This window comes from Bos mutus, chromosome 1, assembly GCF_027580195.1.
Source record: "Bos mutus isolate GX-2022 chromosome 1, NWIPB_WYAK_1.1, whole genome shotgun sequence".
NCBI lineage: Eukaryota > Metazoa > Chordata > Mammalia > Artiodactyla > Bovidae > Bos > Bos mutus.
Genome location: NC_091617.1, coordinates 154,783,886 through 154,810,379, shown reverse-complemented (window position 1 = coordinate 154,810,379; position 26,494 = coordinate 154,783,886). Strand labels below are relative to the sequence as shown.

The 26,494-nt window shown below is 56.6% G+C and overlaps 1 protein-coding gene across 2 annotated transcripts in view; it reads left to right on the top strand.

The window, feature by feature from the left end:
• The window catches only part of COL6A2 (collagen type VI alpha 2 chain), a 31,188-nt gene extending 10,875 nt beyond the window's left edge, over positions 1-20,313 (top strand). The window contains exons 2-28 of one of the 2 annotated variants that reach the window (XM_005902337.3): positions 2,853-2,992; positions 3,164-3,762; positions 3,962-3,982; positions 4,696-4,761; positions 6,018-6,071; positions 6,157-6,201; positions 6,494-6,520; positions 6,750-6,776; positions 6,875-6,919; positions 7,479-7,532; positions 7,933-7,995; positions 8,412-8,474; positions 8,759-8,848; positions 9,456-9,518; positions 10,106-10,168; positions 10,379-10,441; positions 10,808-10,870; positions 11,144-11,194; positions 11,439-11,474; positions 11,699-11,761; positions 11,847-11,909; positions 12,053-12,088; positions 12,276-12,321; positions 12,590-12,742; positions 12,909-13,361; positions 13,592-13,630; positions 19,203-20,313. In XM_005902337.3, the coding sequence (XP_005902399.2) occupies positions 2,854-2,992; positions 3,164-3,762; positions 3,962-3,982; positions 4,696-4,761; positions 6,018-6,071; positions 6,157-6,201; positions 6,494-6,520; positions 6,750-6,776; positions 6,875-6,919; positions 7,479-7,532; positions 7,933-7,995; positions 8,412-8,474; positions 8,759-8,848; positions 9,456-9,518; positions 10,106-10,168; positions 10,379-10,441; positions 10,808-10,870; positions 11,144-11,194; positions 11,439-11,474; positions 11,699-11,761; positions 11,847-11,909; positions 12,053-12,088; positions 12,276-12,321; positions 12,590-12,742; positions 12,909-13,361; positions 13,592-13,630; positions 19,203-19,801 (3,084 nt within the window). In that variant the 5' untranslated portion in view covers position 2,853 and the 3' untranslated portion in view covers positions 19,802-20,313. Of the gene's footprint in view, positions 1-2,852; positions 2,993-3,163; positions 3,763-3,961; positions 3,983-4,695; positions 4,762-6,017; positions 6,072-6,156; positions 6,202-6,493; positions 6,521-6,749; positions 6,777-6,874; positions 6,920-7,478; positions 7,533-7,932; positions 7,996-8,411; positions 8,475-8,758; positions 8,849-9,455; positions 9,519-10,105; positions 10,169-10,378; positions 10,442-10,807; positions 10,871-11,143; positions 11,195-11,438; positions 11,475-11,698; positions 11,762-11,846; positions 11,910-12,052; positions 12,089-12,275; positions 12,322-12,589; positions 12,743-12,908; positions 13,362-13,591; positions 13,631-17,033; positions 18,119-19,202 lie in introns of those variants that run through there. The other variant, XM_070377942.1, reaches the window with a different exon arrangement.
• Positions 20,314-26,494: the final 6,181 nt, after the last annotated feature.

Below are 26,494 nucleotides of genomic sequence, written 5' to 3'. Positions count from 1 at the left end.
TTTCTTTTTTATGTTCTTTTCCATTATGGTTTATCTGAGGATATCGAATATATTTCCTTATGCTATATAGCAGGTCCTTCTTTTTTATCCTTTCTAAATGTTAGTTTGCACGTACTTACCCCAGAGTCCCTGTCCATACTCTCTCCCCCTTGGCAACCACACGTCTGCTCTCTATGTCTGTGAGACTGTTCTGTTTGGTAGATAAGTTCATTTATGCCATATTTTAGATTTCACACGTGCTATCATATCACTTATGTCATATGGTATTTATCTTTCTCTGAATTACTTCACTTAGTTTGATTATCTCTAGTTACATTCACGTTGCTGCAGATGACATTATTTCATTCTTTTTCTGGCTGAGTAGCATTCCATCGTGTGTATTAACTATGCACCACCTCTTCTTTATCCACTCCTCTGTCAGTGGCCATGTAGCTTGTTTCCATGTCCTGGCTATTGTAAGTAGTGCCACTATGGACATATGGGTGTATGCATCTTTTTGAACTAGAGTTTTGTCTGGATATATGCCCAGAATTGGGATTGCTGGATCATATGGGAATTCTATTTTTAGTTTTCTGAGATGTTTATTCTTGTATATGAAAGACAAGGTAGCTGGGGAGACATCCTTGGGTCATTTCATTTTCCTGTCAAAATTCTGAATTATTATCTCATCTTCAGTCTACAATGTTGTAGAAGAAGAGTTTGATGCCTCTATTAGTGATTTATTGCTGTATAATAAAGTATTCAAAAACAGTGATTTAAAACAATGTGCTAAGTCACTTCAGTCATGTCTGACTCTTTGCAACCCTATGGACTGTAGTCTGCCAGGCTCCTCTGTCCATGGGCTTCTCCAGGCAAGAATACTGGAGTGGGTTGCCATGCTCTCCTCCAGGGGAATCTTTCTGACCCAGGACTCTAACGCACATCTTTTATGTCTCCTGCTTTGGCATGTCGGTTCTTTACCACTAGCGCCACCTGAGCATTTACTATCTCGTAATTTATTCAGGTTAGGAATTCAAGGGAGGCTTTGCTGGGTGCTTCCAGCTCAGGGTCCCTTGCAAGGTGCAGGCAGGATATTGGCTCTGCCATGGTCATCTGAAGTCTTGGCTAGGGTGGAGGCTCTGCCTCCAAGATGGCTCACTCACCACTGTCAGTTGGAGGCCTCATCGCCTCCCCTAGTGAGCTGCTGCAAAGGCTGTTGTGACAGCCTGTCTGTCCTGTCGTGACAGACAGCCTCGTCCTTAGCAAGCAGTTCAAGAGAGGACCAGGCAGAAGCCACCATGCCTTTTATGTCCCACATGTGGAAGTCACACAACACACTCTGAGTTATTCTGTCAGCCACAGTGGTCAGTGATAATTTGGGGCTGAAAGGACTCCAAGGAGGGTACCTTGGAGATTGCCTCCCATAGGACAAAGTGATTTATCCCTTTGGGTATTTCTGTATTTTGTTGTTGCTTTTGTGTTTTCCACTGGGTAGATACTTTTAGAAGTTTTCATTACATTTGAGAATAATATTTTCCACCAGTACACTTTATTATTGGAGAAGGCAATGGCACCCCACTCCAGTACTCTTGCCTGGAGAATTCCATGGATGGAGGAGCCTGGTGGGCTGCAGTCCATGGGGTCTCTGAGGGTCGGACACAACTGAGCGACTTCACTTTCACTTTTCACTTTCATGCATTGGAGAAGGAAATGGCAACCCACTCCAGTGTTCTTGCCTGGAGAATCCCAGGGACGGGGGAGCCTGGTGGGCTGCCGTCTATGGGGTCGCACAGAGTCGGACACGACTGAAGCGACTTAGCAGCAGCAGCACTTTATTATGTGGGCCTCTTTTTAATTATGTGGGCCTCTTTTTAATTATGTGTGTTAGTGCGTGGTGTGTGTGGTGTATGATGTGTGTGTGTGATATGTGTGTGTGGTGTGTGTGGTATATGTGGTGTGGAGTGTGTTGTGATATGTATAATGTGTGTGTGGTGTGTGTATGATGTGTGTGATATGATGTATGTGTGTGATGTGGGGGGGGTATGGAGTGTGTGTGGTATGTATACTGTGTGTGTGTGGTGTATGATGTGTGTTTTTGTGGAATGTGTGTGGTGTGTATGGTGTGGAGTGTGTGTGTGATGTGTATAATGTGTGTGTGGTATGTGTGTGATGTGTGTGTGATGTCTGTGTGTGTGGTGTCTGTGTGATATGTATAATATATGTGTGCCATGTGGTGTGTATAATGTGTGTGGTGTGTGGTGTGGAGTGTGTGTGTGTGATGTGTATAACGTATGTGGTATATGTATGATGTGTAAGTGATGTGCGGTATGATGTGTGTATGGTGTGTGAGTGTATGATGTGTATGTGATGTCTGTGTGTGTGGTATGTGTGGTGTGGAGTGTTTGTGTGATGTGTATAATGTATGTGGTATAATTCAGAACCCCTGGCCTGCACCTCACCCCACCTTCTCCGTCAACACAATCGAGTGTTGCCCCCAGCCCTCTGTAAACTAGATTCCTCTGGGCGGGGAGTTCCCTTCCTCTGGACACTTCTCTCTGGGCACATCCATCACCTCCTGCAGGAAACCCTCCTGGATTTCCTGATGCTCCCATGGGGCTTGCTTTAATCTCTACACCCAGGCTGCGCAGGGCAGGGAGGAACAGTGAACGTCCCACTCAGAATGGAGCCCAAAGCCTGCAGTCTCTGCTCCCACTGTGTTTGTGGTCCCTACCCAGGCAAAGGAACAAGGCGCACCCTGAGATGAGGTGCTTCCTGACCTCCGCGTGTCCCCCAGCATCATCTGGGGCAGGGGGCTGGGGGCTGGTGATGTGAGGGTGGGGCACGGTCTGCAGCGCCACTCTTCCCTTTTGCAGGATGTTGAGGCGCAAGGGTGCTGCCAAGATGCTCCGCAGCCCCTGCTCTGCCCTCCTGCTCTGGGGGCTCCTGGGGGCCGTCCATGCTCAGCAGCAGGAGGTCATCAGCCCTGGCCCCTCGGACAGGAATAGCTGCCCTGGTACGACTGGTGTGGGTGTGGTGGGGCGGGGCCGAGTGGGGCAGGGATGGGGCGGGGCCCAGGGTGGAGGGGCGGGGCCGGACCGAGGGCGGGGCCGGCTGCAGGGAGACCTAGCAGGCAGACCCCAGGACCACCGGCTCAGGCCCCGAGGTGACGCCTGTGCATCCCCAGAGAAGGCCGACTGCCCGGTCCACGTGTACTTCGTGCTGGACACGTCGGAGAGCATCACCATGCAGTCCCCCACTGACAGCCTGCTCTACCACATGCAGCAGTTCGTGCTGCAGTTCATCAGCCAACTGCAGGATGAGCTCTACCTGGACCAGGTGGCCCTGAGCTGGCGCTACGGCGGCCTGCACTTCTCCGATCTGGTAGAGGTGTTCAGCCCGCCGGGCAGCGACCGGGCCTCCTTCACCAAGAGCCTGCAGAGCATCAGCTCCTTCCGCCGGGGCACCTTCACCGACTGCATGCTGGCCAACATGACCCAGGAGGTCCGGCGGCATGTGGGCAAGGGCGTGGTCAACTTCGCGGTGGTCATCACCGACGGTCACGTGACCGGCAGCCCCTGCGGGGGCATCAAGCTGCAGGCAGAGCGGGCCCGCGAGGAGGGCATCCGGCTGTTCGCGGTGCCGCCCAACCTGAAGCTGAATGAGCAGGGCCTGCGGGACATTGCCAACACACCCCACGAGCTCTACCGGAACAACTACGCGACCATGCGGCCGGACTCCACTGAGATCGACCAGGACACCATCAACCGCATCATCAAGGTCATGGTGAGTGGCCGGGCTGGGGCAGGGCAGCAGGAGGCAGTATGCTCCAGGTCTACCTGCTGTGAGGTGACTGAGGGTGTGGGCCGGGGGTGAGGAGGGGTCTGATGTCTGCTCTGATATCCTGGGTCTCCACCCAGATGGGGAGCTGGTGCCACCTCCAGTTCCCCACTCACCAGGGTTTCTCTCTGTGTCTTTTCCGCAGAAACATGAAGCCTATGGAGAGGTGAGAGTGTCTCCATCCCAGCCCCATGGCTGCCAGGGCCTCTGACTCAGAAGAGATGACCACTTCTTCCCACACCCCACTCCCGGGAGTTAGGAAAATGAGAAGGGATGAGGGAGCATGACCCTCTGCTCCCTGTGGAGCCTGAGACTGGAGCCTGATTGAGGGGCTCTTGGCCAAAACCATGCTGTTTAAGCCCAGGAGATCAGCATCAGGGTCACCTGCAATCCCTGTGGATGAGGCTCGAGGTTGAAGGTTGCCCCCGGGCTGACAGGCTCTATCCACCTAAATCAGGCCAGGAGAAGGCAGGTGGCCAGCTATGTGCCCAGTGTGGGACCCTCGTCCCTGTGCTTCCCCAGCACCATCTCACAGCCCTGGCTCCTACAAGCGTACGCTTTCCCAGGACAGCTGCTCAGAACACAGAGATTTAACATGCAAGATCAGCGGACACTGGCCAGCAGCGACTTAATCCTTCCTATTGCCAGTCGTTGCTTAACCCAGCCTTGGTTTCCCAAACTTGACTGGAGCTCTCATGTGGACCCCCGAACCTGCCCCTGGTGGGCACAGAGGCCTCCTGGACACCTCTCAAGTCTGTTCCGTCACACAGCCCCGTTTTCAGGATGGCCCAGCGTCCAGGGGGCCCAGGCTACGCCCCTCCCTCCCTCCTGGTACTTGTGACCCTGGCCTCACACACTGCCCCTTGCTTCTGATTTTAGTGCTACAAGGTCAGCTGTCTGGAGATCCCTGGGCCCCCTGGCCCCAAGGGCTACCGCGGACAGAAGGTAAGCTGCCCAGACCACCGGTGGGGTCGATGCCACAGGAAAGCCTCTGACCTCTCCCCAACTCCGTATCTTAGGGCCAGTGCGCCTTGGATGGACTCCCCACTTCTCACCCCGGAGGATCTAAAATTCAGTTTTTATCAACTTCTTTTCCTATGGCATTTTCAGAAAAGTAGGAATACTTATAAATTAAGATTTGCCCATAAAATACTCCTCTAAAGTAAACAAGCATGCCCATGTACATAAGGAAGCACGAGCTACATTACTGTTAGTAACATGATGAAAATTCATACAGGGCACCCATGCTTGTCGTTTATTAAATAAGTGGTTTTTAAGAGGTCAGGTTGGCCCTGCATTTTCATAACAGCAGAGGTGTATAAAATGAAATTCTTCCAAAATTACTACCCGAGTATAAGAAACGCCAGTGATTCATGTCAGAAAGCTGCTTCTTTCCAAATTCAGTGAGGTATCTAGGTGCTTGTCTGCCAGGCCACTGGTCACATGTTCTCGCTGCCTCCCTGGTGACTCCAGTCCTAGATCCAGGGGTGAATTTTCCACCAGAGGCAGCTTTGGCCACCCATGGCAGGGCTGTGACTCTGGTCCTTGGTGGGGAGGGGGCATCTCTGGAAGCTGCTGCGGAGATCACTGTGGTTAGTGTGGGGGCAGAAAGAACCCCAAAACGGGGCACAGATGTTCAGAAGCCTCTGCCCACCCACTAGTTCCTGTCTGTGGTCTCCCTCTTCCTGGATCCCCAAGACCTTCTGCTCCTTACTCCTCCCTTCTCTGACCTCTCACTTCTGCCCATCTTTGCCCTGAAACTGGAAGCATCTTAATAAGTAGATGCATTTACTTAATACAGCCCCACACTGTACTGTTAAACCTTGAATTCTGAGGAGCCGGCCTGTCTTGAGGTGTTATTTAGCTGCCCCCACAGGATTCAGAGGAATTGACATCATGGCATGAGATACGGGCAGGAGCAGCCAGGTGCAGAATTGGAGTCCTGTAGATCTGTGTGGGCACCCCCACCCCAGGGCCGCTCCAGCCCCACCGCAGGGTGGCTTCTCAGAGAGCTGACGGTCAGAGCTCAAGGGAACAGGTCAGATAGGCCTGTTCTGACAGGGTCCAGGATTCTAGGGGTCCCAAGGTGGCGCTGTAATTGTCACCTGGCCACCCAACCCCAGGACCACAGTCTTACCACCTCCCAGGAGCTCTCCTGGCCCAATGCCTCCCTTATTCCTTTCTCTGTCATCTGCTTTCAGGGCGCCAAGGGCAACATGGGTGAGCCTGGAGAGCCTGGACAGAAGGGGCGACAGGTGAGTGCCCTCCCCACCCCGGCCCATCCAGAGGCCCCTGTCCCCACGGCTGGGGTTGCATCCACCACCCTCTGTTCTTCCACAGGGAGATCCAGGCATCGAAGGCCCCATTGGATTCCCTGGACCCAAGGTAAGTTGCTGCTGACCCTGCCTGGAGGGTGGGGACATGGGGACAAGCCAAGGGCTTCCTGCCTCCAGGAGGGGCCAGCCACGGGGTCAGGCTGTGCCCGGCGCAGTCCATCACCCCCGCCCCTGACCCACGGAAGCGGAGTGCCTTGGTATTTCCGGCGTCGCATCATCCCTGGTGGCATCTCTCCACCAGAGCCTGCCGACACACCCCGTTCTCTTCCCTGGACCTGGTGGGTGGGTCCCAGCACCCTGCCCACCCGTGGTAATGCTTCTTTCTTTTCTTCTGACCTCAGGGTGTTCCTGGTTTCAAAGGCGAGAAGGTGAGATTCCACTCTGGGCATCTGAGCATCTGGGCATCACCCAGCCCAACCCCCTCAGCTGCATCCTTCAGTGAGCCCAGGGTCCTTGCTGGGACACGAGACCCCGCGTCATGCCAGTCATGACCTCTGGGGCCTCTCTGGCCCTTGGTCTGAGGCAGACTCCGCCCGGAGGCAGTGGTGTCTGTGATGCGGGAGATCAGCACTAACTGGCCTCTTTCCTCCTGCACAGGGCGAGTTTGGAGCCGACGGGCGGAAGGTGAGCAGAGCGGCGGGCAAGGGCAGGGTGCCCACCTTCCCACAGCTCTGAAGGAAGTACCAGGGAGCTAATGGGGTCCCTCCTCCCCTCTCCTCCAGGGTGCCCCGGGCCTGGCGGGCAAGAACGGGACAGATGGGCAGAAGGTGAGTACACCGTCCCTGGGCGGGGCAGCAGTGCCCACGGAATGAGCATGAACCCTTTCAGACTCTCAGGTCCTTCAAGGGGTGGGCTTCTGGGCCCATCCGCCCACTGCCCACACCTGTGGCTTGGGCAGCCCCTGGTCGTGCCTCCTCAATGGACACAGGACAGATGGGGACCCGCATGAGGGGAGTGGACATTTGCTGCAGAAAAGCAGGTACTGGCCAGGCAGGAGTCTCCCAGCCTGGCCTGCAGACCTTATGTCTGGCCTGGCTGGGGGTTCACAGACCTGCACGGGTGCACACTCACAAGTGTTGCAGGAGACCATGCATGTACGCACACATGCACACATGTGGAGGAGACACCACAGACCCACACGCTCCCAGCCACACCCCAGGGGTGCCCTCCCACCTTCACAGAAGTGCCACCCTGACAGCCATTCACACAGATGTCCCACAAGGGGTGCCCAGTGTACCCAGACCTGGCACCTCTGACCCCTGTCATCAGGGCTCGTGTCCCCACATCCAGCCCTGATGCGTCTTCTGCTCCCCTCTTCTCCTTCAGGGCAAGCTGGGGCGCATTGGACCTCCTGGCTGCAAGGGAGACACCGGGGATCGGGTAAGTGCAGCCTGGTGGCTCTGGGAGATGCTGGGCACCAGGCAGGGGTCAGTCCACCAGCTGTAGCAGGAAGCCAGGTGGCAGGGGCCATAGCGGAGCTCCTCCCCAACCACTTGTCCTGGACCCCTGCCAGAGTTCAGCCGGTGTTGGGGTCACAACGTGACAAGTGACCTCAGGGCTCTTGAGTCAGATGGAGGGGAACTGCTCTACAGTCCCAAGGCACGTCCCCCCAGGTTAGCAGCTTGTCTAATTGGCCCACCCAGGCCCAAGGGGTCCCGGCATCCAGTCCAGAGATGGGGTGCTGGTCACCCACCCCCTGGTCAACTGGCCCTGAGCTCACAGAGAAAATTCAAGCATGGCCCCAGGCAGGAGCCCAACACAACCCTCTCCCTTCTCTCAGGGCCCTGATGGCTACGTGGGGGAAGCCGGCAGCCCTGGGGAGCGAGGAGACCAAGGCTCAAAGGTAGACCGCCTGGCCATGGCGCGGGCAGGCCAGAGCAGATGGGGCCACCACCCTTCCAGGGCCTTCTCCCTGCCCACAGCACCCGGCCTAGACACCCAAGAGGCACTGTCCCTGAAAACCAGGCCGGGGGCCATGGGGTGCCCACACATGGGGGTCATGTGGTACCCACAGTGGGGGCCATGAGGTGCCCAAACATGGGGGTCATGGGGTGCCTACACATGGGGGTCGTGGGGTGGCCACACATGGGGGCTGTGGGGTGCCCACACATGGGGGTCATGGGGTGCCCACACGGAGGCAGGGCTTGCTCCATGGACACAGGAGGAGAATTGCAAGCCCCCAGCCCCACCGGGGTCCTGTCCTGCTCCTGGGTCTGAGGAACAAGAGGCTGATTTCTTGATTTCTCCAAACACTTCCAGGGGGACCCTGGCCGCCCAGGACGCAGAGGCCCCCCCGGGGAGAATGGGGCAAAAGGAAGCAAGGCAAGTGTTCCCGTAGGCCCTGCGCTGAGGCCTGTGCTACCCCATGTGGGGAAGGGGCAGTGAGGAAGGGAGGGAGGTGGTCATGCAGGCCAGCCTGGATCCTGAGCACCCCCCACCCCATCTCTCTGGCCCTGCTGCCAGGTGACCGGGGTATACTGCACCTGAGGCAAACGTGGTCCCTCTGGAGGCAGCGGGTGTGAGTCCACTTGGGCCTGGGCCCTGCCCCTGGCCACTCACACATGTAACCAGGCCATCACTGTAACTGAGTTATCTCCTCCCCACAGGGCTATCAAGGCAACAACGGAGCCCCAGGAAGTCCTGGCCTGAAAGGAGCCAAGGGCGGGCCTGGGCCCCGAGGACCCAAAGGCGAGCCTGTGAGTTCACATCCGCCCAGCCCCGGGGTGCCCGTCCCCCTGGCCCCTCCCTCCTGCTGAGCCACCCCAGCACACTCCCTGCTCTGGGCGTCTCTGAGCCCAACATCCTCTGGCATCTCTAAATGTGCCCCTTGTCCCCATGCTGCAGACACCAAGCAGGGCCACCAAAGAGTGGCCTGCAGGGCCCAACCACGCCCCTGCCAGACACTTGGTGCCTGTGAAGTGGCCCCGTGTCCCCATCTCACCCCCCTAGCAGGACTCCCCTGAGGGCTAAACCTAGACCCAGAGACACACAGGGCCGATCTCCGGGCTGACCCTCAGAGAGGTCGCAGCCTGAGGCCTGGCCTAATCCAGCAGGGACCTAAGTGACCACGCAGAGAGCTGGTCCAAGCTGGTGTCAGTCATGTCACCTGAACCCCCAGCCCGCATCATTCCCAGACCCTCGGCTTGGACAAACTGGCCCATCAGAAGACACAGTCTAGGCTGAAGCACTCTGAAGGGGGTCCCAGGCCCCACCGCCAAAGTCCTCATGGCGAGAACAGAGAGTAGGGTTCCCGTGTGGCCCCCACCATCAGGACCCCCCTTTCCACAAGCCTGTTTTCTGCAGGGGCGCAGGGGAGACCCTGGAACCAAAGGCGGCCCAGGCAGTGACGGCCCCAAGGGTGAGAAGGTGAGTGTCTGCGTTAGGGGAGCCTGGGGCATTGTCGGCCGTGTCTGTGTCTGCACTGGGGTCTCACTGGGTTGAGGGGCCAACGGGGCCCCTGTATCAAGGGATGACCAACACCCCCTCCACAGTCCACCTCAGACAACGAAGGCAACCCCCAGGGCCTGACCGTCAAGGGGTGCTTCCTGCAGGGTCTGGGAGAGCAAGAGGCACTCCCTGCTGAGGGGCCTGGGCAGGGCCAATTCCATGCACACCATGCACAGTTGAGCAAGCTGCATTCTGCTCCACCCCCGGCCTCCCCTCCCCTCCCCTGCACACATGTGTTCCTGTAGTTGGCACAGGAGGTCTTGTGATGAAAGCCGAAGGTGGCCAGCTCCCTGTGAAATGTGAGTGAAGGGCTCCAAGGAGGGCTTCCTCCTCTGGACATGAGTGGTGGCCCCTGCCTGCCCAGGCTGCAATGAGGCTGAGTGGACAGGCCTGCTGTTCCAGCGTCACCCTCCACAGTGTGCGGCCTCCTCCTCCAGGGAGTTAGTGATCCCCTCTCCCACCTCCCTCACATGCAAACCAAACTAACCTGGCCTTTCTTCTCACAGGGGGACCCTGGTCCTGAGGGGCCCCGGGGCCTGGCTGGAGAGGTTGGCAACAAAGGAGCCAAGGCAAGTGGTCATGGCTGGGTGGTCACAGGGGCCACGTGCCCTCCTGCTGGAGGGGCTGCACCAGGAGCCCCTGCCTTCTCCTGCCCTCCACCTTCAGACTCAGCCCGGGGGCCACTGTGGTCAGGGCTGAGGGCCTCTCAGAGGGCAGCACAGCCCCACCTTGCTCACGTCCACAGTGAGTCTCAAGCGCTTCATCCCTCTTCCTTCCAGGGAGATCGTGGTTTGCCTGGACCCAGAGGTCCCCAGGGGACTGTCGGAGAGCCTGGGAAACAGGTCAGTAGCAGAACGCTGAGGAGGGCCCGTGGCTCTGGGACCCAGGCCCCTTGCTGTCTTTTGACCTCATTGTCCCCCTTCCCCACCCTGCAGTCCACTTGGGTCTTCTGTCCTTGGGCAGGAAGGACACTGTCCCCAAAAACCTGGGCAGCGGGACAGGGGGCATCTCACACCCTCATCCTGCCCTGAGGGGTCCAGCTTTATCAGATGGGAGGCGGTGTGGGGCCTGGGAGCTGGACGTGGCTCATGGAGAGTAGAGACCTTCAGGATGCCCAGCCCCATGGGGCAACAGTGTCACCTGGGGGTCAGAGCAGGATGACGTCAGTCCCCCTCTGTGCCGACTCCTTGCCTCCTTTCTGTTCTCAGGGATCTCGGGGAGACCCTGGTGATGCTGGTCCCCGCGGAGATTCGGGACAGCCTGGCCCCAAGGTATGCCCCCTCCCCACCCTCCAGGATGGGGCTAGGAGCCTGACCAAGTCTTCCAGGAATCTGCCCGCTCAGCCCCCTTGGTGTGGGAGGACATCAGGGGCTGAGCAGCAACCCCCCCACCTCCCCCATTTTCTCACCCTTGGGGGTAGTATGTCTTCCCAAAGCGGTCCCTGCCCATGAGGCCCCTCCCCACCTGCCCCAGTCCAGGCCAGCTGGCTTAGTCTCCACATTTTTCCACTGGACCTGCCCTGACTGGCCTCCTGTGTCCCCCAGGGAGACCCTGGCAGGCCTGGATTCAGCTATCCTGGACCCCGAGGAGCACCTGTAAGTCCTGGCACCTGGCGTGGGACAGGTACTGGGGGAGGGCCATGACCAGGGAAGGTTCTTGCTAGTTCCTGCTAGGCCCAGGGTGATTGGAGAAGGGCCCGGGGCGCCAGCAAGAGGCAGGCCTCCTGGAACCTCAGACCTTCTCCCACAGCCTGTGTGGCTCACCGTGAGGGCTGGGACGGGGCTGCAGGGCCTGCCAGCCCTTGGCCCTTGCTGAGTGATCCCTGTGCTTGCTTCCCAGGGAGACAAGGGTGAGCCAGGCCCCCCCGGCCCCGAGGTACGTACTGTGGTGCATGGGGCCGTCTGTGCGCCTGGCCTCCGCTGAGCTCTGGGGGTGGGAGCTGGCTATGCCCTGAATCTGTGCGGGGTTGCATCTCTGCCAGCAATGCTGAGTACGGGTTCCTCCTGAAAAAGCCGGCAGGTCTGCTGAGGCTGGGGCAGGGAAGCAGTGCTGGGCCACAGAGCTCTCTGCGCTATTAACAAGGGTGTCCTGTGTCACAGGGGGGCAGAGGTGACTTTGGCTCCAAAGGAGAACCTGGGAGGAAAGGCCAGAAGGGAGAGCCTGTGAGTACCTCCATGCCCAGGGCAGAGCCTTGTGCGGGGACCACCCAAGGCATTGCCAGAGCCCACCTGCCCTTTTCCTTCTCAGGCAGATCCTGGTCCCCCTGGTGAGCCTGGCCCACGAGGGCAGAGAGGAGCCCCAGGACCTGAGGTAGGTCAGTCGCCATGCCTTTGGCCTTGAGGCCCAGCCCCTGGGTCAGCCTGACCAACAGGCACCCAGACCACGTGGTCCGCAGCCCTCGCAGCATTGGCCGTGAGGAATGTCACCTCTCACGGTCACCCTTCCTTCTCCAGGGAGAGCCTGGCCCCCCAGGAGACCCCGGCCTCACGGTAGGTATCAGTTGGGTTGGACTCAGGGGCCTCCTGCGTCTTAAAATCCTAAGAAAGGGCAGCAGGGACAGACAGGTCGGGGGTGAGCTCAGGGCAGGAGGTGGACAGGGTCGGCAGGCTCCCAGGAAGCACTTCTGGTCCCTCCCCATGGTTCACGCTCTGCCCCGCCCACCCGGCTGTGTTCCAGGAATGCGACGTCATGACCTACGTGCGGGAGACCTGCGGGTGCTGTGGTGAGTCGCGGCCCCCACGCAGCTACATCGGAGCACTTGTCTCCCTTGGGGCTCCTGTCCAGGGGTCAAGGTCACCTGCCCTAGCCCTGCCCTCCGGGTTGCGTTCACTGTTTCCCATGGTGCACTTGGGTGCACGCCCCTGGCGTCTAAGGGTGTCTCCATGGGCCGGGGGTCAGCGCGGCGACCCTCCCGCCCCTCGGTCGCCCGGCTCCGCCCTCCTGCCCGGTTCCCGCTGACCCCACCCCACCACTCTCCCGGCTCCCGGCAGACTGTGAGAAGCGCTGTGGCGCCTTGGATGTGGTGTTCGTCATCGACAGCTCTGAGAGCATTGGCTACACCAACTTCACCTTGGAGAAGAACTTCGTCATCAACGTGGTCAACAGGCTGGGAGCCATCGCCAAGGACCCCAAGTCGGAGACGGGTCAGCTGCACCGCAGTGGGGTGGGGTACGGGAGCGCCGGGCCGCAGTCTTGAGCAGAGAGGGGCCGGCGCGCAGGGCACCTGGGATCCAGACCGAAGCCCATGGGAGGGGTCTCGGAGGGGCCGTAGCTCTGCCAAGGCTGACCTCACGCCCGCGCCCGCTGCAGGGACCCGCGTGGGTGTCGTGCAGTACAGCCACGAGGGCACCTTCGAAGCCATCCAGCTGGACGACGAGCGCATCGACTCGCTGTCCAGCTTCAAAGAGGCCGTCAAGAACCTTGAGTGGATTGCTGGTGGCACCTGGACGCCCTCGGCCCTCAAGTTCGCCTACAACAAGCTCATCAAGGAGAGCCGGCGCCAGAAGACCCGCGTGTTCGCGGTGGTCATCACAGACGGCCGCCACGACCCCCGGGACGACGACCTCAACCTGCGGGCGCTGTGCAACCACGAAGTGACGGTGACGGCCATCGGCATCGGGGACATGTTCCACGAGAAGCACGAGAGCGAGAACCTGTACTCCATTGCCTGCGATAAGCCGCAGCAGGTGCGCAACATGACACTCTTCTCCGACCTGGTGGCCGAGAAGTTCATCGACGACATGGAGGACGTGCTGTGCCCGGGTGAGTCCTGGCGGGGGTGGGGGGCGGGGCCGAGAGGGGTGGGGGAGGGGCGGGGAGGGCGGGGTGAGGGGAGGGATAGGGCGATGCAGGAAGAGGTGGGGCTGCGAGGGGAAGGAGCCGGGGGTGGGGCGGGGGGGGGGCGGGGTGTAGGCGGGGAGAGAGGAGGGGCTCCTGGCCCCGTAGGACCTGAAGGAGTCTCCAGGACCCCCGCCTCTTTTCCTCTCTCCTAGATCCCCAGATTGTGTGCCCGGATCTTCCCTGCCAAACAGGTAACGCAGGCGCCACTGACCCCCAAACAAGTCGGCAGCCAGGGCCGTAGAGAGGGCTGTGCAGGGACCTCAGGAAATGCTGGTGCGGCCACCCCCAGGAGAAGCCTCAGGTTCCAGACCTGTGGTGGCCCAGCCTCCAGGATCCCAGCATTTCTGAGGAGAGGGCTGGGGGTGCTCAGCCACCCCCCACCTCATGCATGTGGGGAAGGGGAGCTGCCCACTGGGCACTGCGCCGGGCTCTCCAGCTACTGGTCTCAAACACACAGGTGCCTAGAGGGACAGAAACCCCAGAGTTGCCTGGGGTTGAAGCCCTGGATCCATACATGAAATAGCTGGTCTTAAACCCTCCAGGAGGTGAACACATTCACAGCCCAGGGGCGGCTGAGCGAGGCAGAGGGACCTCTCCCCTGACAGCCCCATGCTGCTGCTGCCCAGCATCTCCGGTCTGATCTTCTGTCCAGAAGCAGACGTTTACGGGGCCATGCCCCCCGCCCGACATGCTGGCACTAGTGTGGGAGGCTGGGGACCCACAGAGGCTGCTCCAAGGAGTCCCTCAGGCAGGATGGCATCCTCCAGCCCCACTGGGCATCGAGCTGCTGCCTGCAGGGCTCTGCTGCAGTGACTGGGCCATGGAGGTGCCCAGGGACACCAGGAGCTGAGCCCCCACGGCTCGCCCTGCCCTTGCCAGCCGGGTCGTAGAGCCAGCTGGATCCTTGCGCTAAGTTGTGGGTGCTGGGCCTGTCCTGGAAGTGGGTCCTCCAGGGCTGACTCTGGGAGGTAGGGGCTGCCACAGCAGGCAGGGGCCAGGTTGGGCTGGGCTGCTGGCGGGTCCAATGTTGACGGGAACATGGGTCGTGCATCCACATCCATGTCTGCCATGAAGTTGGCGCTGGGGCTCCTTCCAGGCGTCAGATGGACCCCTGGGTAGGTTCAAAGGCTCCAAGGCAGCCTGAGGAGAGGGAATGTGTTGACTTGGGGACAAGGGTCCCTACTCTTACTCTGACAGAGAACTTCCAAGGAAGTGCTCCTGAGGTTGTACCAGTGACCACGCCATGGCCGATGGCGAGCAGTGGGGGCGCCCCAGAGTCAGCTGGAGACAGTGGTGTGTGGTGCCCAGGGCCACCCAACCCCCAGAGGCTGACCCAGTAGCACCAATCCCCATCTCCTCTGGGGCTAAAGGGGCTGGTGTCCCCACAGAGACCCAAACAACCCATGGTCTGTGCCCCTGCTGCCCTCAGAACGCCCAAGTCCTCTCAGGGTAGGAGCCCTGTGGTCAGGTGGCTGCTTGAGGGCAGAAACCTGAACCCAGCCCTGGTGCCAGGGCCCAGCAGTCATCTTGCTGAGGAAGTGTAGAGTCTCTCACCATGGGCAGTCGGCTGAGGGTCTCTGTAGCTACTTCTCACAAGCTGAGGCTGGTCCCCTCGTTCCTAGTTACTGAGAGTCTGTCATGAACATGTGTGGGATTTTGTCAGATGCTTTTTCTGCACCTATGATATGATTGGGTGGTGTTTTTTCTTTAGCTTGTCAACATCATGAGGTAAAGTCTTTGGATTTTGAATGCTGACCCAACCTTACAGACCTGACATAGATCCTACTTTGTCATGGTGTGTAATATATATACATGTGTATGTATATATGTGTGTATACACACACACACACACACACACACACACTGTTGGGCTTCCCTGGTGGCTCAGCGGGTAAAGAATCCACTTCCAATACAGGAGACACAGGTTCGATCCCTGGGTTGGGAAGATCCCCTGGAGGAGGGCATGGCAACCCACTCCAGTATTCTTGCCTGAAAAAAATCCCATAGACAGAGGAGCCTGGCAGGCTACAATCCACAGAGTCGCAAAGAGTTCGACATGACTGAACAACTGAACACACATAGATACAGACTGGTGGATTCAGTTGCTAGTATTTTGTTGAGGATCTTTGCATCTGTGTTCGTGAAAGATGAACAGAGCTGTGTGACCTTTCTTGTGATGTCTTTGGTTTTGATATTAGAGTGATGCTGGTCCCCAGCTTGGTGATCTCACTTCTCCTGAGCCTCCAGGACCTGAGAGTGAAAGGGAACAGACCCCTGAGAGACCCCTTCTCCCTTCTCCTAACTCTTCCTTTCACTAAACTCACACCCTCATTCTCCTTTTTTTTTTTTTTTTTTAATTTCCACCTTGTCCTCTTTTTTTTTTAAATATTTATTTGGCTGCATTGGGTCTTAGTTGTGGCATGCTAGGTCTTTGTTACAGCGTTTGAACTCTTCATTATGCATGTGTGATCTAGTTCCCTGACCAGGGATTGAATCTGGGCCCCTTGCATTGGGACTGTGGCATCTTAGCCACCACCAGGGAAGTCCCTCATTTCCTTTAAAATGATTTGAAATTTCCAAGTAAATTAGACACTGTGCCCAGAGAGGAAGAGACCAGATGTAACTACAGAATGTGCTCCTTGACACGAGTGGACTCCGTCCAGCATGCTGAGGGCTGAGCAGACAAGGTGCAGGGGGATGCTGCCCACTCTAGTGCAGCCTGGACCTTCTGGGCCAAGTGGCCCTGTCCACCCAGAGACTCAGCCACATCTGGGCTTGGATTGAGCTGGGTGGCAACTCAGCTGGGGTGGAACCATGAAGCCGCCGTCAAAGAGAAACAACGCTGGACACCAGTCAAAGGCAGCAAAGGCAGGTTTTCCTCCACGACAGCTGCTGTAGGAGGGAGGAGAGCCAGGAGGCCTGAGCCCTGCTCCCCACACCAAGGCCAGGGCTCTGGAACACTGCGGCCCGAAGGAAGGGCGCAGGGAAGGGGTGGGGCCATGGGCCAGGCCACCTGAACGAGCTAACTGGACATGCTGAGGCAGCCCCAAGGACAGGAGGCGTTGGGCCCATTGGACCCAGGGGGTAGGCCCTGACCTCCCCAGGGACATGGTGGGTAGAGAGCGAGAGGCTCTCCGAGCGATTATTCCTCGGTCCTCGGAGATGGCTCTGGGCCTAGAGATTTACATCTAAAAGGCGAGGCAGATTTGTCTAAAGAAGTTGCTCCAGAGGGGCTTCAGGGGTCACCTGCCTAGCACCAGGTGGGGCTGAAACAGGCAGGAAATTCTCCTGGCAGTGCTGAGGCCCTCCCAGGGCAGGGCCCTGAGTTGTCAGCAGCCACCAGGCCGGGTCCATTTCAGAAGCCATCTGTGCTCAGAGTCTAGCGGTTCTCGAGCTCTTGCTCCATCTCCTCGGGGCTCCCTGAAGCCCCACTTTCTTGGCCTTGGCCCTCAGGGCCAACAGTGCAGCCTCCCTGGCTCCTCATCTAACCCCTGGCTGAGCCTTTGGCCCCTCCTCGTCTCTGAGGAGAGAAGCGGCCGGAGGCGTGCTCATACCCACCACATCCCTGAAAGGCCTCTCTGGAATCCCCCGCAGATGGACCGTGGCCTGGCGGCGAGCCCCCGGTCACCTTCCTCCGCACGGAAGAGGGCCCGGATGTCTCCTTCCCCAGGACCATCCCCCTGATCCAACAGTTGCTAAACGCCACGGAGCTCACACAGGACCCAGCTGCCTACTCCAAGCTGGTGGCTGTGCTGGTCTACACTGCGGAGCGGGCCAAGTTCGCCACAGGAAACGAGCGGCAGGACTGGATGGACCTGTTCATTGACACCTTTAAACTGGTGCACAGGGACATCGTGGGGGACCCTGAGACCGCGCTGGCGCTGTGCTAAAGCCGCAGGGTGCAGCCCCACCTGGCTGCATGAGCTCCTGGGGGCTGCCTGCCTTACACTGCCAGGCTTGAGACAGCAAGAAGCTGTTCTCTCAGTCTGGAGGCCAGAAGTCCAAAGTCAAGGTGTCCTGGGCCACACACCCCCTGGGCCTCTAAGAGAAGGTCCTTCCTGCCTCTCCAGTTCCCCTCTCTGCCTCTGTGGTCATGAGACTTGTCCCCTTCCCCTCTGCCTCCTCCTACAAGGACTCTTGTGGTTGCACTTAGGGCTAGATAACCCAGGATAGTCCCCCCCATTTCAAGGGAATTGTTCATTGAATTCCATCTGCAAAGTTCTTTTTGCCATATAAGGTCACAGTCACAGAATCCAGGATTAGGCTCTCTCAGGGGCCATTATCTGGCCAGAAAGAAAGAGACCAGCAGAGCCTCACACAAGACCCAGCTCCCAACTCCACCTCTGGCCTGTGCCCAGGGCCCCTGTGCAGTCCTCTTGTCCCCTGGCTGAGACATGGAGCCCCTGCCCACACCACCAGTCCCTACATCTCAGACTGCCTGCCAGGGACACAGAGGGAGCTTGCTGGGCAGTTTCAGTCCACCTCGAAGCTGCTCTTCATCTGCACCACCACCAAGATAAGCCGCATCATTAATAAGCTCCTTAAAAAAAAGAAAAAAAAAAATCTACTGAAACCCTCGCTCCTCTGCTGGGAGCAGCACTCCAAGGACACACCCAAGCGTGTCCTTCAGGTGCTGTGAGATCATCTCAGACATTCTATAAAAGCTGAAAAGCAAGGTACCTGAGTGTGTGCTGTGGTCAGCGGCTTGCTGGGGTGAATTGGTTGCTCACCGGATCTTGAGGGTGACCCATGTGGCACAGGGGGGTGGGGGTCACCTGGTGCCTACAGGACCCAAACAGGACTTCCCCCTCATGGTTGCTGCCAAGGGTCAGGCACCCCTGTGTGCCCAGCCCTGGGTCAGCACACCTGGGCTATGACCAGAGTCCTTTTCTGCCCAGGTCAGGAGGGGTGACCAAGGGCTGAGGAGCTAGACCCAGGTGGGAAGGACCAGCCTGGTCCACGCTGAGCCCCTAGGGTGGTTAGAGTTGCGATCTCAGCAGTGGCTAGGGGAGGGGTTTGGCTGCACATTCCTGGCATATGGATGGGGACCAAGCCTGTGGTCCCTCCTGTGTGTGGAGCGGGTTTTCAACCTGTGTAGTGGCATGGCCCCTAGGTCTAGCCTCAGCCTGGCAGCAATCTTGCCTGCACACTGTCCAGCATGTCCAGGCTGGTGACTGCCCAGATGAGGGCAACGGTGTCCTGGCCACACCTATGCCCACTGGCCTATCAAAGCCTCATCTAGTTGACGGGCCCCTCTCTCTAACATTCCCAAGCCTGGAGAAATCTGGCCAGAGGCAGGTCGTTGAGTCTGAGGATCTTCTTGAGATGTTTTTACACAGTCATACCCTCATTTCCCATGGACTGTGATCCTTTGGGGGCGTATCCAATTCTTGGGTCAAAAAAGGGGGCTTTATGGACCCCCTCCCATGAGGGCCTGGAGGCTGCTGGGCAGAGATGGTGCTGGTAGAGTGAAAAGGGGCCCCTCAGTCTTGGGGTTGGGGACATTTCCTGGTGGCAGCACAACCGAAAGAGACGGTGTCGGTCTCAGGGAGACGGTGGGAGTCTGCACCAGCGTCCTGGGCACTGTCAGGTGGGGAAGTTCCCTACCGGAGTGGCCTTGGGGGAAGCTCCAGCGTCTCAGTGCTCCTGTGGGCGGGGTGAGTGTAAAGAGGCCAGCGCGGGGCGTGGCCCGGCGGGCGCTCCAGGGGCCGGGCCGCCGGGCCTCACGTGGGTCGCCCGCGCACCACCCCTTCTCGCTCCTAGAGCTGTACGTGGCCCAGTGCACACAGCGGCCGGTGGACATCGTCTTCTTGCTGGACGGCTCTGAGCGGCTGGGCGAGCAGAACTTCCACAAGGTGCGGCGCTTCGTGGAGGAGGTGTCCCGACGGCTGACCCTGGCGCGCAGGGACGATGACCCGCTCAACGCGCGTGTGGCATTGCTGCAGTTCGGGGGCCCGCGTGAGCAGCAAGTGGCCTTCCCGCTGACCTCCAACCTGACCGTCATTCAGGAGGCGCTGGCGAGCGCGCGCTACCTCAACTCCTTCTCTCACGTGGGCACGGGCATCGTGCAGGCCATCAATCAGGTGGTGCAAGGCGCTCGGGCCGGGGCACGCCGCCACGCGGAGCTGTCCTTCGTGTTCCTCACCGACGGCGTCACAGGCAACGACAGCCTGGATGAGGCGGTACACTCCATGCGCAAGCAGAACGTGGTGCCCACCGTGGTGGCCGTGGGTAGCGACGTGGACACGGATGTGCTCTCCAAGATCAGCCTGGGCGACCCGGCCGCCGTCTTCCGCGAGAAAGACTACGACAGCCTGGCCCAGCCCGGCTTCTTCGACAGGTTCATCCGCTGGATCTGCTAGCGCCCCCCTCCCCCAGCCCGCACCCCCACCAGGCCCCGGGCCCCAGCCCCGTGACTCCTGCCCTACGGGCTCTGTCCTCCTGTCCATGGTGCTACTCCGACCCCACTGAGAGGTCCAGCCGCTGAGGAATGAGTCTCCACGTATGGGTATAAAGTCAGGAGTGAAGGACACCGCCCACCCAGCTCCTACTGGGAATCCCATAGCTCCGGGCACCCCAGCCCTCCTCCCCTCTTCATCATCTGCCCTGGCCCTGCCCTCTATGCCCTCCCAGGACCCCAGAGGCTTCCTGGGGTGCACTTCTCCAGTGGACCTCCCTCAGCCCAGCCTCATTCACAGACTCATCCTCCCCCCTACCCCTGCCCCGTAAAGGCTCCCTGCCAGCCCCAACAGCCCCCCTGCCACTTTCAGGTCTCCAGGGGTCACCTTCCCCATCAGACTGAGCTGTGATAGCAGGCCCCATACCTCCCTGTGTGCACACACCCCAGTCCAATAAAGGCTTTGACCCCTCTTGCTCCCCAGTTTCCAAGTGACTGTACCAATAGGGATTCACGTAACCCCCAGGACTGATCATATCGCTGGGGACCCCGGATTGTTCTGTGCACCGAGATGTTGCTGGGCCTGGCCCCGTGTCCTTCAGTGTTCTGGGCTGAACTGTGTCTCTCTTCCCTGAACTCCCAACGTTCAAGTCCTTCCAGACACCACACTCCCAAGGGACAGGATGGCCTCAGCCATGGAATTCACCTCTGTAGTTGACTCTGGGCTGAAAACAATGTACTTGGTTGATGAAGTCTCACTCTGTCCCCGGACCAGGGCCAGAGTGCTTTAGGCACACTTGTTGGTGTTTGCACGACGATATTTGTGGATAGAGATAGATGGTGGAGAGATGATGGAGAGGTGATAGAGACAGAGGATAGATAGATAAGCGATAGAAAAAGATGATAGGTAGACTGATTGATTGATTGATGGGTATATTGATGATTTTAACAGAGTGATAGACGATAGATATAGATAGGAGAAATGAGACAGAGGCGGTTTTTTTCTGGCAGCCTCGGTGACTTTGTGTTCAGACACCCAGGTCTTTTAAGTTCACCTCTGGGGAGTGCCCTCTTAAACCCGGGCTGTTTATCATCTGCAGGGCCTGGCCTAGCAAAGGGCCTCAACATGGGGTCTTAAACACAGTCTAGAGGCCAGCGTTTGACCAGGTGTCTGCAGGGCCACCATCCCCCCAAGGCTCTTGTTCTCCCAGCCCACCTGTGTCCACGTTTCCCTTTCGTGCACGGACACAGTCATGTTGGATTAGGGCCTGTTCCACCCAGGATGACCTCATCTCAGCTAATAACAGATGCCATAACTCTACTTTCAAATAAGGTCAAATTCTGAGGTGGGGGCTAGAACTTGGACATGGAGTTTGGGGAAGGGAGACACAGTTCGGCTCAGAACATGGGGAGGGGGCATGAGACTGACTCACTCCACCTCTCCTCATCTGCCTGTGCAGGCTGCAGCTAGAGGGCAGGATATCCCACCAAGTACCTGCCCTTCCTCCGCCCCTCTCTCCCCCTAGAGAACCCAACAAAATGCCAGCAGGGGACAGAGAAGAGAGCCCCAGGTCTCAGAGCGCAGTGCTGGTGCCTATGAACTCCCAGGGTCATGGCAGGGTGGAGGGGAAGGGATGGTTGGGGTCCCTCCCTCCGGGTCTCCAGAGTTCTGCCCACTGGGCCCTGCACAGGTCCCCTCTGCAAAGGGAAGGACACACACTCTCTCTCTGTGATGCTGGTGAGTAGGGGGCCAGGTTCCTTCCAGGGCGCAGGCCACCCTGGAGAGCTGCAGCGTGCTTGCCACACTGGCATCCCCCACGTTCTCCCCTGAGGGCCCCAACCTCCCCAGAGGCCAAGGGCAGAGCTCCCTCTCAGGGCTGTTCTCTGAGGCCCCACGTGCCCAGCTCTCAGCCCTTGGGGGACCTCCAGACTCACTCCCTGCCACATACATGTGCTGATATTTTGGTTTCCTACAAGGCCCTTCACTCCATACACACAGGACACCCTCAGACCTCTAGCAAGGCCGGGTTTGCAGGGCCCTCCCACTCTGCCTGCTCACCCCCACCCAACCCTACTCGATGTGGATCCTCTCCCCTGAAAGCACTGGACATGAGTGAAGGAAACCCAGCAAAGATGAACCCAAATGGGCTCACTTGGGGCAAAGGTCACAAAAGGAAGCCCAAAGAGTGGCCACAGGACCCATAGGACAGTGAGGGGCGCCAGCCACGCCTCCAACCTCCAAGCAGGCATCGCCAGCATGAACTGTTCATGAGCTGGGACTCCACGTCCTCGTGGGAGCCCAGTGACTCCCAGGCGACAAAAGCGTGCACAAGGCTATGGGTCCACCTACCTAGGAATGACGTCCTTATTCCAGGACCAAAACATAGTGTTTGAGGAGGACCCTCAGCCTGAATGGATGTCACGCCTGTCAACTCCACTCCCCACAGGAAGGACAGAGTCGACCCAGAGAGTCTAGGCCCTCGAAGTGTCCATAAGGGGCCTGACCAGCCACACTCCTGTCTCTAGAAGGCACATCCCCTCACTGGTGTCCCCACACAGACACCCCTCGTGAATAACCCCACTAAGGCCCCCCCCACCAGCACCCCTCAGCAACAGCCCTGCACAAACATCCCCTCACCAAGGACCCTCACCAATGTCACCATTCTAATGTCCCCACACCAACATCCCACATGAATGTCCCCTTCACTAACATCCTGTCATCACTCAGCAATGCCCACACCAATGTCACCTCAGCATCATGCCCTCAGTAACGTCCCCTCAGTAACAACCCCTCACTAACGTCCCCTCAGTAACGCCCCCTCAGTAATGTCCCCTCAGTAACGCCCCCTCACTGTCCCCTCACTAATGTCCCTCAGTAACATCCCCTCAGTAACACCCTTCACTAGTCTCCTCACTAGTTTCCCATACTAACAGTTCCTAGTGTTCCCTCAAAAATGTCCCTTCAGTAATGTTCTCTCACCACCATTTCTCACTAATGTCATCTCACTAATACACTTCAAGAGACTCCTGGAATAATAGGCAAATTTGGCCTTGGAGTACAAAATGAAGCAGGGCAAAAGCTAATAGGGTTTTGCCAAGAGAACACACTGGTCATAGCAAGCACCCTCTTCCAACAACACAAGAGATGACTCTACACATGGACATCACCAGATGGTCAATACCGAAATCAGATTGACTATATTCTCTGCAGCTGAAGTTGGGGAAGCTCTATACAGTCAGCAAAAACAAGACTGGGAGCTGACTGTGGCTCAGATCATGAACTCCTTATTGCAAAATTCAGACTTAAATTGAAGAAAGTAGGGAAGACCACTAGACCATTCAGGTATGCCCTAAATCAAATCCCTTATGATTATACAGTGGAAGTGAGAAATAGATGCAAAGGATTAGATCTGATAGACAAGTGCCTGAAGAACTATGGATGAAGGTTTGGAACTCTGTACAGGAGGCCATGATCAAAACCATCCCCAAGAAAAAAAAAAAAAAGCAAAAAGGTTGTCTGAGGAGGCCTTACAAATAGCCAAGAAAGCAAGAGAAAAGAAAGGCAAAGCAGAAAAGGAAAAATAAACGCATTTGAATGCAGAGTTCCAAAGAATAGCAAGGAGAGATAAGAAAGCCTTCCTCAGTGATCAGTGTAAAGAAATACACTGAAAAAATAGAATGAAAAGGAAAACAATAGAATGGGAAGGACTAGAGATCTCTTCAAGATAATTAGAGATACCAAGGGAATATTTCATGCAAAGATGGACTCAATAATGAACAGTAACAATGTGGACCTAACAGAAGAAGATATTAAGAAGAGGTGCCAAGAATACACAGAAGAACTATATGAAAAGGATCTTAATGACCCCGATAACCACTATGGTGTGATCACTGACCTAGAGCCAGACATCCTGGAATGTGAAGTCAAGTGGGCCTTAGGAAGAAGCATCACTACAAACAAAGCTAGTGGAGGAGATGGAATTCCAGTTGAGCTATTTCAAATCCTAAATGATGATGCTGTGAAAGTGCTACACTCAATATGCCAACAAATCTGGAAAACTCAGCAGTGGCCACAGGACTGGAAAAAGTTAGTTTTCACTCCAATCCCCAAAAAAGGCAATGCCAAAGAATGCTCAAACTACCGCATAATTGCACTCATCTCACACTCTAGTAAAGTAATGCTCAAAATTCTCCAAGTCAGGCTTCAGCAATACGTGAACCATGAACTTCCAGATGTTCAAGCTGGTTTTAGAAAAGGCAGAGGAACCAGAGATCAAATTGCCAACATCCACTGGATCATGGAAAAAGCACTCATCTCACACGCTAGCAAAGTAATAATGCTCAAAATTCTCCAAGCTAGGCTTCAACAGTACATGAACTGAGAACTTCCAGATGTTCAAGCTGGATTTAGAAAGGCAGAGGAACCAGAGATCAAATTGCCAACATCTGTTGGATCATAGAAAAGGCAAGAGAATTTCTCAAAAAGAAAAACATCTATTTCTACTTCATTGACTATGCCAAACCCTTTGTATGGATCACAACAAACTGTGGAAAATTCTTCAAGAGATGGGAATACCAGACTACCTTATGTGCCTCCTGAGAAATCTGTATTCAGGTCAAGAAGCAACAGTTAGAACTGGACATGGAACAACAGACTGGTTCCAAATTGGGAAAGGAGTACATCAAAGCTGTATATGTCACCCTGCTTATTTAGCTTCTATGCAGAGGACATCATGCAAAATGCCAGACTGGATGAAGCACAAGCTGGAATGAAGATAGCCAGGGAAAATATCAGTAACCTCAGATAAGCAGATGGCACCACACTTATGGTAGAAAGCTAGGAGGAACTGAAGAGCCTCTTGAGGAAAGTGAAAGAGGGGAGTGAAAAACCTGGCTTGAAACTCAACATTCATAAAACAAAGATCATGGCATCTGGTCCCATCACTTCATGGCAAATAGATGGGGAAACAATGGAGACAGTGACAAACTTTCTTTTTTGGGGCTCCAAAATCACTGCAGATGATGATTGCAGCCATGAAATTAAAAGACACTTGCTCCTTGGAAGAAAAGCTATAACCAACCTAGACAGCATATTAAAAAGCAGAGACAGAAGGCATGAAGGTCCACAAGGGCCTGGCTCAGGTTCTTCTCCAGGGCTGTGGCAGCTTCCTTATTGCCCAAAGTTTTATCCCATTCATCTTGGGATGGCTTTTGCACATCCTAGAAGAGGGCATGGGACACCGTGCTGGTTTTCCATCTTCAAGAGATGCTAGGGGCCCTGCTCCTTCTTGGCCAACTCGGAAAAAGTGGCCCACGCTGTCCAGAGCCACATCCTGGCAGTGGAAATAGAAGCCCATAGAGAGAAGCAGAAGGTATTAAGAAGAGGTGGCAAGAATACACAGAACTATACAAAGATCTTCAGGACCCAGATAACCACAATGCTGTGATCAGTCACCAGAGCCAGACATCCTGGAATGTGAAGCCAAGTGGGCCTTATAAAAAAAAAAAAAAAGCAGAGACATCACTTTGCCAACAAAGTTCCATCTAGTCAAAGCTATGGTTTTTCCAGTAGTTATGAATGTGAGAGTTGGACCATAAAGAAATCTGAGTGCCAAAGAATTGATGCTTTTGAACTGTGGTGTTGGAGAAGACTCTTGAGAGTCCCTTGGACTGCAAGAAGATCCAACCAGTCCATCCTAAAGGAGATCAGTCCTGAATATTCATTGGAAGGACTGATGCTGAAACTGAAGCTCCAATACTTTGGCCACCTGATGCAAAGAATTGACTCATTAGAAAAGACCCTGATGCTGGCAAAGACTGAAGGCAGGAGGAGAAGGGGACAACAGAGGATGAGATGGTTGGATGGCATCACCGACTCAATGGACATGAGTTTGAGCAGTCTCCAGGAGTTGGTGATGGGCAGGGAAGCTTGGCGTGCTGCAGTCCATAGGGATCACAAAGAGTCAGACACAACTGAGCAACTGAACTGAACTGAATATGCTTCCAGTTCCATCTCTCATAGACATTCCTTCAACAGTTTCCTCACCGGTGACCCCAGACTAACACCCGGCTCTGTCTCTACCATTATCGCGTCACCCACATCCACACACTGATGTCTCCTCAGCCAAGCCTCCCCACCAACACCTCCTCACATTGTCTCTCAGGAGCATCCTTCACCAAAGTCTGCAAACCAACATCCCCACAAAAACGCTTCCCGGTAATGTCCCCTCAGTAACACCCTCTCACATTCATCCCTCACAAACCACCCATCACCAGTGTCCCTCACTAAGGCGTCCTCAGCAGATCCCCACACTAACAGCCCTCACACATTTCACCATGTGCCCTCAGGGACACCCCACACGAACATTCTCACTAACCTCTCTTCCCAAAGTCATGTCCCCAACACCCCCACAGTAAAGGCCCCCCACATCTCCTCACTAAGTTCCCCTTACTAATGTCCCTCAGCCACTTTCTTCCCCAAAGTCCCCTCAGGAACACCCCCTCACTACCATAACTTCACCAGCGTCTACACCTTTTTCCTCTCCCTGATGCTTCCTCACAACAGGCCTTCGTGACAGCCGCATGTCCACCGCTGCTCACTAGCCCCCTCAGCCTCTGCACTGCTGTCCCCTCCGTCCCACAGCTCAACAGCAGCCAT